General features: G+C 40.4%; 1 protein-coding gene across 3 annotated transcripts in view; it reads right to left on the bottom strand.

Annotated features, from left to right (window-relative positions):
- Positions 1-3,001: 3,001 nt before the first annotated feature.
- bcam (basal cell adhesion molecule (Lutheran blood group)) overlaps positions 3,002-11,277 on the bottom strand; it is an 81,964-nt gene continuing 73,688 nt past the window's right edge. For all 3 annotated transcript variants that reach the window (XM_015950124.3, XM_015950125.3, XM_015950126.3), the window contains 3 exons: positions 9,101-9,242; positions 7,986-8,085; positions 3,002-4,609 (listed from right to left, as the gene is read on the bottom strand). In XM_015950124.3, coding sequence (XP_015805610.3) covers positions 4,607-4,609; positions 7,986-8,085; positions 9,101-9,242 — 245 coding nt within the window. In that variant the 3' untranslated portion in view covers positions 3,002-4,606. The remainder of the gene's footprint in view (positions 4,610-7,985; positions 8,086-9,100; positions 9,243-11,277) is intronic.

The following is an 11,277-nucleotide window of genomic DNA, read 5'->3' as shown; positions in this document are numbered from 1 at the left end:
CTTGCTGCTTCAAGTTTTCAACTAGATGTCAAAAGTAGCAGCTCACCGGGACACTGGTTTTATTAACAGAGCTGTTTACTTTTAAATGGAAAATAGGAAATATATAATTTTATAACCAAAGCCAGTGCATCTTGGGAATAATGCTCAACTGGAACCCTACATATCAGCACTTTTACAGGTTTTGAGATGCCCACAAAGGTGCAGACATAACACTTCACCAGTATTACATCAGCGAAAGAGGACACTGTCTCTTTGCAGTAAAATCTTTGTGTCCACCCACTTTCATACAGCGGATTTCATCTTTTCTGCTTTGTATTCTCTGAGTGGACCAAATTGACCGGGTCACATTGACAGGAGACTTTTCATTCGCTAATGGAAAAGCTGTGAAGTGGTTGTGAGGCCTGTGGCTGCAGAGGTGGTATAGACGAACCTGGTGCTGGCTTAACTTTCCACGTCATTGTGCAAGGTTGGAAGATGCTGTTATGTAATGCTAGAGGACAAAAACAACCTTCCAATTCATAGATTTACTGGATTTTACGGTAACACTTTATAATAACTACATCTTATTTAGCCTTAATTACTCATTTACATGTTTCGATGGAGTCTGCTTAATTTGCACTTATGCAAATATTTTAGTTTGTTATAATAATTTAGTGTTAACCAGTCCAGGCACTATGTATGTTGATGAGGCACATGTTTCATTGTTTTATATATATATATATATATATATATATATATATATATATATATATATATATATATATATATATATATATATATATATATATATACAGTATGTTATACAGATTTACAAAATGTAAATACAAAGGATATTTCCCTCATTCCAGTGTCATGTATTATTTTTTCATTGAAGTCATAGTCTTCAGTAGGGACACCAGGTCCACAGAAAGAATAAATATGTCAACAAATATTTAATTAAGCATAAACAGTCTTCACTTCAGAAAGAGTCTCAAAATAGGCTTAATTAGCTATTATCTATCCACTTAATTAATAATGCATTGCAGAATTAGTAAATCACGTATTAGTTACCTCCTAATCATTATGACATATCTAAATTGGGTAACAGTTAAAGTAAAAATGGATTAATAAGAACTTTGTTCATGGTTTGTTAAGTATGAATAAGCCATAAATAAACAGCATTTACATGAAACTTGTCATTAGAAGTTAAGCATTAATTAATGTGTTAGTCAGTTGCTTAAAAGTACTTTGTTAATGGTTTGTTACATATGAATAAGAAATGAGTAAACAGCTTTTACAGGGGACTAATCATTAAAAACAAAGCATTAATTAATGCATTGGTTAATTGTTTATTAAGTAAGAGTCATTGTTAATTAGTTATTTGTTAGTAGTTACTTAATGTTTGTTCATGTGTAATTAAGGCTAAATAAGATGTAATTATTATGAAGTGTTACTGATTTGACTAATCTTGTTTGATAATTTACTGGTGGATTTGATCACAAGCACGGTTGTTACTGTTAAGAATCATCCAGGAAACTCTTGGTGATTTATGCATTTGCTGATGATTGATGGTGCAATTTTTCAGAATTGCCATCAAGATGACAGAAACCTGCATCGTAAAATAAGCTGAGATATTGCATCCCCGAGGCAGAGTGTTGGATTTGTTCATTTACAGGTTCTGTCAGAACAAATCATTAGATCAGTCGATGTGGATCAAATCTACATGAACTGGTTACACCAAAGACATTAACAGTTAGAGCATGAAGGGAATCAATTTAGAATTAGTTTTGTAGGAAGTGAAACTAAAACCACTCACAGGTGTTTGGTTTTCTGGCTTGTGAAGATATTGTAGAGATAATAATTAGGGGTGGGCAATATATCGGCATCATTATCGGTATCGGCCGGTGTTGGTCATTTTTTTAAATATCAGTATCGGTCTGATAAAAAAATGGGCCGATAATATCAACCTTTGTGTCACCATTTGTTTGCCTGTTTCAGAGGGTGAGGGGGGTGATGTGTGATTGTTTAGTCATGTGACAGTGAATGAAATCATCTCCAATCATCACCATACATGTGTGTGGTGTGTGTACATAATAATGTAAATTCAGCTTTAATAATTTTCATTCTATACAAAATCTGCTGATTTTAGAGACATTAATGTCAGCATATCGGTATCGGCAAATATCAGTTATCGGACATGGCAGTGATCTCAATATCGGATATCGGTATCGAACCAAAAATTTCATATCGGTGCATCACTAATAATAATGGGTTTTAATAAACATGCTTTTCTCAGTTACGATGAAAAATTTGAATATTGTGCAAACAAACATTTTTTCAGTTAATCAATTTAAAAGGTGAAATGAAACCAAAGCCTTTATCAGCACACTCTAATCAGCTAATCACCTGCAAATGGTTCATGAGCATTTAAAATCAGTGAGTAACATAACAGAGGCGTTTTACCAGCAAGCTCCCTTCCCACTGGGAGCGCTTCAGACGCCAAACGGGAGTGAAAGCGTTCCACTCAGCTGGTCCTGCGAGCTCACAAAATCAAGGGAGAACTGCAACACCACGCGTGATTTCAAAGTTCACATGATAACAAGGAAGGACAAAGATGGCCACATGTCCCGTAAAAGGTCTGTGGTTTTATTTCTGTTCTGTTTTTCTCTGCTTTGGAGCTTTCACAAGAAACCGTGGACAATTTTCACTAATTAAGCAAGTAAACTGCTACACGCCTTTTATTTTGAAAGTCTTTGTATGTTTTATGTAACGGACACATCCTGTTGCCTCTGGGACACGTCCAAAATGTGACGTGACACCTTGTTGCCTGTGGAAACAAACCCGTCCACTATAATTACAGCAAAGTACACTTTGCAGCCATTTTGCGAGACTTTAGCGTTCGGTGGAAAGTAAGGAAAAGTTGAATTAATGAAATAAATGGACTTTTGCACCATATTCTCATTCCAAATTCACATATTAATTCAATGAAAGGTTTTAACAGAAATAAAAACAAACAGAGTAGTGGGGTGTAACTGGCTTTCTTGAGGTCTTTTCATAATAAATTCTACACAGCTGGACAAGATAAAATGATACATCAACACACCACATGGGTCACAAACAGTGTACCACAAAATATACAGTATACAATAAAAAGGAGAAAAGTAAAGCACTGAGAATATCTCATTTACAATAAAAACCCTAAATTCATATAAAAAAAATCTCCTCTCCCAACAAGTGAAAGAAAAAAAAATTCAGTAGTTAAGAAATAACACCCCCTCCCTAAAAAAAAGCTACTTTCATACCACAGCATTTTACAGAAATATGGCAACAAAAAAGTTTCATGACACCATCAGTCTGAGTGGAATCAGTAGACAAGCATAAAAAATGGCAAAAAGGCAGGTTTGAGGTGGCCTTTTTTTTTAAAAAAGAAAACCGTTCCAGTGTAGAATATTTACATCAGACTACAGCAGGCGCGTGATCATGCTATCCAGTGGTTTTGGTTTCTGGTCAACTGACAGAAAAAGGACGAAAGTTGTGGTTTACGTACAAAGATGAAGAAAAAAAAGAACGCTGGGACAATCTAAAATCTTTCAGAGTTTAAAGAAAAAAAAAGTACCTCAAACACTCGCAACAACGACCCCCCCCCCCCCCCACACACACACACACACACACCCACACCTACAATTCTGATTCACGCTAACGCAAAACTCTGTCAGAGTTTATTTCTAACATGAATCTGTGGCTGCAGGCCTAGGAACGTCTGATTTCATGGAAAACACACTAGTTTGTGATTTACTCCAACCTTGCAGAGAAAACCCAGAGAGCTAAAGAGCTGCAACGCTCTGCAGGTTTGCTCAGTTAAATGTACAGAGAAAACAAGAAAACGGACATAATTTACATTCGTGGTAGAAATTACAAAATAAAAGCTTGTTTTGCTTTTTGGTAGTTTCACAACTGGTTTAAAATTCTACAGATGATTAAATATCCAGCTGGTTTATGTCGAAAACTAATTGTGATTAATAAAAACATTCATGAAAAAGGCAGATTAACACATAAAAACAGAGAAAAATTAATCTTACAGTGTGTTTGAGTGTTTTCTGAAATAAATCAATTACAGCTTGTTACAGTTGAACCCCCAACGCCAACAGCAGACAGAAGAGATTAAGTGCAGACTTCAATCCAGAGAAAATGTGAATGATACAAAACAAACCAAGAAGTGAACTATTTCTCTCATTTTGTGTTATAATTTGGACAGATTAGGAAGGAAATCCAGTCGTGTTTCAGTCTAGTCACTGTGCAGGTCTACTCTGCAGAAGATGTGATTGGCAATTTAAAAAAAAGGGAAAAAGAAGTTGTGATCATCTCATCCAGTGATTTTGCTTTAATAATTAGGTTTTGAACCTGAGAAAGCGCAAGGTGGATGGAGTAAGAGAAGCTCCACCCATCTGGTCTGACCCAAGTTACAAAACAAGCATAACCAGTGCTAAGCATCACGTGTCCTAAAACCACCAACAGTAATCACTCCCCACCGCTCTCATGTAGAAAAACACCAAAATAATCCTGTTGTCTTTGTAGCTGTCCTCCTCTTCCCTTCATCCTTCGGAGTTCTGTCCATCATCTGGTTTCATCACTGAGAACACACACAAAGATGAGAGGCATGAGGGGATTTATCTTTAGTAATAAAAATCACTAACAAACAACAAACTGACCTTTTGTTTTTAATAGTTCACACAAGACTCAAAGCTCATTTTTAAATGCACTCTTGGCAGTTTTGGCTTGTTTTAGCACTCCTTAGTGTCAGTTTTGTAGGGCCAAAAGTGAAACGTATCTCCTCGCTGTGCATTCGTCTTTTTAACACCTTAATCTAACAGCTGAAATGTCTCCCCAGCCTTCATTAGTGTCTACAGGAGCGGTTCATCACTAAATCAAATAAATCAGCTGTGTTCATGATCTAAAATATTCAGGAAACATGCTGGAAGCAGACTGCATCACTGGAATGTGAGCTTCACTTTTTGTAAGTTCAACAGGTGGCAGCCCACCACTCTGAAGTTGCAAGTGCTATATTCTGGCCACATAAGGAGTTTGAGTGACTTTTCAACACACCTGATTTTTATCTGCAGGTGATTAACCAGCTTCTGCAGAGCCTGATGAGCTGTTGAACAGGTGACCTAACAGTGTTGGAGCAGGGATACCTCTAAAACCTGCTGGATAATGGTTTCCTATGCCCCGGGTTAGTTTCACGTCGTACGCATGGGCACTTTACATTTGTTCTACCTCTCTGTTCTCACCGAGTTTTTTTTTTTAAATGGCTTGAAGTCACAACAAAAAAAGTGTCATAAGCCTCTTTTATAAGACGGACCATGCCGGCAAATCGGCGTAATATTACCGCAATGAACGCGCCATGCCGGCATGGCGTTGCGCGAATTTCGCGGCATTCGTTCCGCCTCGCTTGGTAGTAATATTGCAGTAATGGTCTGTCGTATGCTCCCCGGCGCAACAGAGGCAGATGTCATGATGACATGGGGAGTTATTGCTGAGCTCCGGCTGGCAAATTTATTGAAAATGAAAGTAAACACAGGCAATAAAGTTTGCTTTTTGAACAAAATCAGCTGAGATGGCAAACTGGAGCGCCGCAGCGCTCCACGAGCCTCTCTGTAAGAGCTGAAGCTCAGATCACCAGAGACTGCACAGGGAATGATGGGGACAGACACCTTTAGGAGCTGCTTGTTAAAAAAAACTTAAAGAGCAAGTCACCCCCTATCAGATTCTAACTCCACTCCCACTTAATGTTTGAAAAATGCAACACATGCTGTTGCCTGGCAGACCGAGAGGGCGGAGCTGCTAACAAATACACACACACACAGGTTCACAACAGCATTGTGACATCACAACGTACCAGTTTACATCATAGCATACCTCTTAGCCAATAGCGTGGCAGATTTAAATTAGAATGCAGTGCAGAGTTTTTACCTGACAACGGCACAACACTGCCAGTTTTAGGCAGAATATTTAAATTTTAACTAAGATGCACCGAAGTGTCAAATTATTGACGACACGTGTCTGCAGCACGATTAGACACTCGTTTATTTAGTTTATCAGCAAAAAAAGTTTATTTGGGGGGTAACTTGCTCTTTAACGATCACGGCTTCAATCACAATAAAAAGCAAGTTATGTCAAAGACAAACGGAAGTCTGCGGCAGCGCAGAGACCGCCCCCATACCCCCTTTATGCCGCCATCACCTAATCTTTTATAAAATTGCCACAATTGCGCCACATTACCGTCACGGTCTGATCTTATAAACGACCTTTATCCTCCCCAGGGAGCCGCGGCAAATCCCGTTTTGCAAACGCTCTGGTCCTGTAAAGACAGCTTAAGTGTACGATAAGAAGAGAAATGCATCCAAAGAGGGAAATAGAGGACTCTTTTCAATGATGGCGTGTGCTGAAAGAGAAGGTTGGGCTACCCACAGACAGTCGCCAGTTTCCTGCTCGACAGGTTTGCCAAACTTTGGCAAGCTATTTGGAGAAATGCATTTCAAATTACTGCTAGAAGGGGCGAGTGCAAGGCCGGCAGCTACGTGTGATAGTGTGGTGCGCGTGCACATTTTTCAGAATGAAGACTGAAAGCTTTTAGGAGAACATTTATAGCTTGACTTTAATTGTAGTGACAGCAAAGACACGTCACTTTTTTCGAGAGACAAAATTCTCTGTTAAAGTTCAACTTTACTCATATTTTTAACACACCTGCAATGGTCTCCAGTAGGAGTGAATTAATCCTTGAGAGTTTTATTCTAGAGAAAAAAAGCTCCAGTGAGCCTCTTTGAGGACACAGAAGCTAGCCAGAGAAAGAGGAAGAAGACGGCAGGATTTGGAGTCTGATTTCCTGATATTTGGACATCTTGCCTCTGATTGGCTAGCAATGCAACTCCACCACTGACCCTCTTTGCTCTACAACGTTGATGTTTTATCTCCACAAATAACACAAGCCTGAAGGAGTTCTGCTGTGTGGTGGAGTTCCTAATGCAAACGATTAGCTTCTATTAGCCGAGATGAGCTCTGCTCTCTCCTGGGTGCTAAACCAACAACAACCTCCCTCGTCACGAGTCAAGATGGGTGAGTCCATGAATGTCAGGATTTTCTACACCAAAGCCCCCTTCAGACAGGCCATGAAAAACGGAAATGTTCCGGACTCTGGCCGTAAGACGTTTGTGTCTGAATACAAACGTCCGGATAACGTGTTCCGGAATTTATCCGGACGAAGCCCCTAGTAACAGGTCCGGACTTGTTACGGACAAGGTGGCTGCTTCAGACTGGTGAGATAGAGTTCCAGACAAGGGGGAGGGGGAGGAGGAGGGGACCGGGGGACGCTGTGCGCACCTAGATAGCTCGCTGCTGTAGCATGCGGCGAACCACGGCAGCTCGCCTCCTACGGTACCGCCTAGACGCGCGACGGAGCGCTTCACACCGCTTCAGTGATTCCTTTAACCATTGAGCTTCATCATCCAGGTCTCTTATGCATCTTCGTGTGCGCAGAATTATGCTTAAGCACCTCGTGATTTTTTATCTTGAGAGGCGCTATAGAAATGATATTTTCTTCTTCTTCTTCTTAACATACGTCCCCCCCACCGCCGCCGTCAGACATCTGGAAATTTCCCTGCTGTGTGAACGCAGCCGAAAGGACAAGTTCCGGTACAAAAGTGGTGTGTCTGAAAACACAGTTCTGGTTAAAAACCGGATTGAATTGTCCACAAATGTTCCAGAATGTCCATCTGAAAAGGGCTCAAGTGTAAAAGAGCAAAAATGTTTTTTCAGTGACGCTGCTCTTTAAAAGCAAGTACAATCTTCTTGAACCTCTTTCAGGTACATCAAAAGTCGCTAAATTTGTTTTATATTTGTGGAGATATCTTCTGCTCATTCAGCTGTTTGTTGTTAACTTAGACCCTTGGAGTTTGCTCAGCCAAACTCCCAACTCTGACCCCTGACCTCCCAGTTCCCGCTGGCCTAACCTGTTCCTTGGACGTGTTTTTGATGAGAAGTTCGGACTGTTCAGTGGTCTTTGCAGATTTCATCTCCACCACGATGTCGTTGTTCACCTCGGTCTTGTCCCTGAACAGAACCACAGGTTGAAACGTTAATGAAGGAAACAAAACAAAAAAAAGTCACAGATTCATCAAGAATCTCTTCGCTGGATCTTAAGCCAGTTTCTCACCGGGCTACGACTGTTGATGACTAGTTTGGAAAATACAGAATGTAAAAAGTTTTTTTTAAAAAGCTGAGTTGTTGTTTTTTTGCAGCATTTTAGTCAAAAACCTGCCTTGAAAGTGTCTTAATTTGACCTAAACCTGTCCATGCACTTTTGTAGCCTGGCAAGCCATCCTATGCACATTTAATTGCTTTTGTCTATTAAATGTGCTATATTAATAAATCTGTCTCGCCTGAATGTGTAAATAGTCTGGCCATGACCCATAGACAGAGCTTAGTCATAGTCTCTGCACGCAACTGGACAGCGCCAGGACCAATCAGAGCAACGAAAAAGGTGATGTGTTCATGGCAACTGAAAACAGTCTGCCATACATCATCCTTTTTCAAAATAAAGGACCTAAGTACCTCGATCTGCTTATGTCTCAAAGAAACGCCCACGTCTACATCATCCAATGTTGATACCAAAGCCGTAAAAAAGCTACCATCTTTGTGGGTTTGCTCTGTCGCAGCTTTTCCATCATCGTGAAACAAACGCTCTGCAGTAATGGTGTTAAGCCCACCCAACGTCTCTCTGCAAACATCGAGCGCTGCGATTGCATCAGCCCGAACTTAGCCGAGCCAACAGTCGACCTGCTACCTGCAGGGCTGAATCGTTTTACCGCTGCTACGGTTTGTCTAGATTTCTAGGCTAGCACTTTTAGACTCACAAAAATGAAACAGAAAACCGTCCCAGCTGCCTGCAAGCATTCTGATGAGTTTGAGGTGAAATTATCTTAAATGTTAAAATTTCCTATCAGTTAGAAATTGAGAAGTTTCACAAAAGTTTTGAGTTTTTTTGTTGCCAACGGTCCAGTTGCCCAGTGAGATGCTGGCTTTAAAATATTTTTATCCCATTTGCCCTTCGCTCCCCGTTACTCACACTTCCTTCTTGTCCTTCTTGCCACAGGGTAGCTTGCTTTTCTTACTCAGGAAGAAGATGAGGGCCACCAGCAGCAGGAGCAGCAGAACACACACCACCACGGCTATCACCACCGCGCTGGAGCCTCCCTGCTGACTCTCAGCTACATCACCGCAACCAAGGACACATGGAGGGAAGGGTGGAGGGGAGGATGGTAGGGTGGAGGGTTGGTGGGACAGTAGTTTTTGAAGGTGGGGCGAAGGAATGGAGGTTTGATCAAAGTGGAGAAGGCGGAGGGGATGGAATGAGGAGGAGGGATTTTTTTTATTTGCAAAGGGAGGGGAGACACCGTGAGGGGAGTTTGATTAGTGAGGTGGAAAAAGCAGAGGAGGAGGAGGAGGAGGTGGGTGATGTCATTTGGGGGTGGATTGAAAGTAAAAGGTAGGGGGTGGGTGTGATTCAGGTGAAAAGTGTTAATGGATGGAAGGATGGGGGGGGTGGAGATAATAAGGGGAAGGGGTCAGGATGTGGGGTTAGTCTAACTTCTGAATGCTATGACTGAGATGTGATGGGACCCAATAAGAGGGCCTGTTTCCTCACAGGTAACAACAGAGTCGGAAAACAACACGGGACATACTCACCCACCCACCCACCTACGCTTGTGTCACCGTAACTGTGAGGACATGATGCTAAAACTCTAAATTCAGATCATTCTTTCTTTTCTACGCTTCTCTTTAAAAGGTAATAAAACGTTTCCTCTTACTGACGGTTTTTGTTGATGGACCGTTTCTATGGATCACATCTGGTTGCCTAGCAACCTCACGGCAAATACAAGACTTTGGAAAGTTTTACGTCTCTAAATTATGAGGATTACATTATGTTGTGTCTTTAGTTTATGGAAAACAAAAACTCAAATGAGCTGAAAATAATTTTTGCAAACAAAATAAAAACATCTCAGAAAGTTTTTTCACTAAGCTAAACTAAGTTGGGTCCATTTTTCACCAATCCACTAAAATCAAACGTTTTTTGGCATTTTGCAAAAACAGATTATTCTACGGAAAATATTGTACTGATGAAAAAGTGTTTTTATAAAGCTTATTTCAAGATTAAATTTACTTCACAAGCTTCTTTTTTATTTAAAAAAGAAAAAGAGAGTGGCTTTAACCTAAATCAAACTAATCAAATGGGATAATAAAAGTTGGTATTTAGATCTCACTCACCAAAACATATTTTAATATTAAAAGTTGATGGCGGATCATTAATTCAAATGTATGCTGGCGAAGGTTCTCAGTCATCCAGGCCATGGTAATCCAAAAGCGTTCAAATGAAGACAACTAGACTTCTTTGGTTACTTGAAGATATTTCGCTTCAGCAGAAGTTTAGGTTAACCTACATTAAAGGGTTTTTACTGACTTTTGAATTGTTATGCTCGTGATTGCCCCCTCAGGCCAAAAGCGCAGTGGCAGCTTCAATAGTAGGCTCGTGCACGAGGCGTGCATGCTGTACGTGCACACTCCTTAATGAAAATAACAGCTGAGACAGTCCCGTGTGTGTGTGTGTGGTCTGGAGGACAGGAGAACGCGCAGCTAATTAATTAAATAATGTGGTTCTGTACCTTTCTCTTCAGCACAGCCGACAAAGGTTTAAGATGGGTCAGTCCTCCTGCATGCTCAGATCATTCCCTTCCCTTGCTTGAAAAATTGTTCCAAAATGAAAGTTGAACCCACATCTTTTTTATCTGTGAATTCAATGCCGTTCGGCGAGTCTCAAATAAAAATTTGGGCATCTTACTGTGAAAAAATATACCATTAACGTAAAAAAAGAAACTCTAAATAAACTATGTTCACATCCAGAATCAAACCCAGGTCTTCTGCATGAAAGTCAGACATCTTACAAGGTGAGCTACACTCTAGTAACATTCATAGCATCTGTAACTTTTATATCCTTGATGACAGCTGAAACAACGTCAAACCAAAGAACGGTTCGAAGCGAAAATGGCTATTTTGTTGTTAATTTGCAGGAAATATCTAGAAGAAAGTTCTACAGAAAGTAGCTAGGCGTCCTCAGAAATGTAGCTAGGTTTGTCACTAGGCGTTAGGAACAGCGACAAAGTGGCACTGCCTCTCTCTCTGCTGCTAAAGCTACGGATAGCAAATGCTACGGGCGATGCCTGAGCGTGAACGCGCATGAAGCAGCCT

Source organism: Nothobranchius furzeri, chromosome 5 (assembly GCF_043380555.1).
Source record: "Nothobranchius furzeri strain GRZ-AD chromosome 5, NfurGRZ-RIMD1, whole genome shotgun sequence".
NCBI lineage: Eukaryota > Metazoa > Chordata > Actinopteri > Cyprinodontiformes > Nothobranchiidae > Nothobranchius > Nothobranchius furzeri.
The sequence above is the reverse complement of the archived record's forward strand: the minus strand, read 5'-3'. Positions and strand labels throughout refer to the sequence as shown.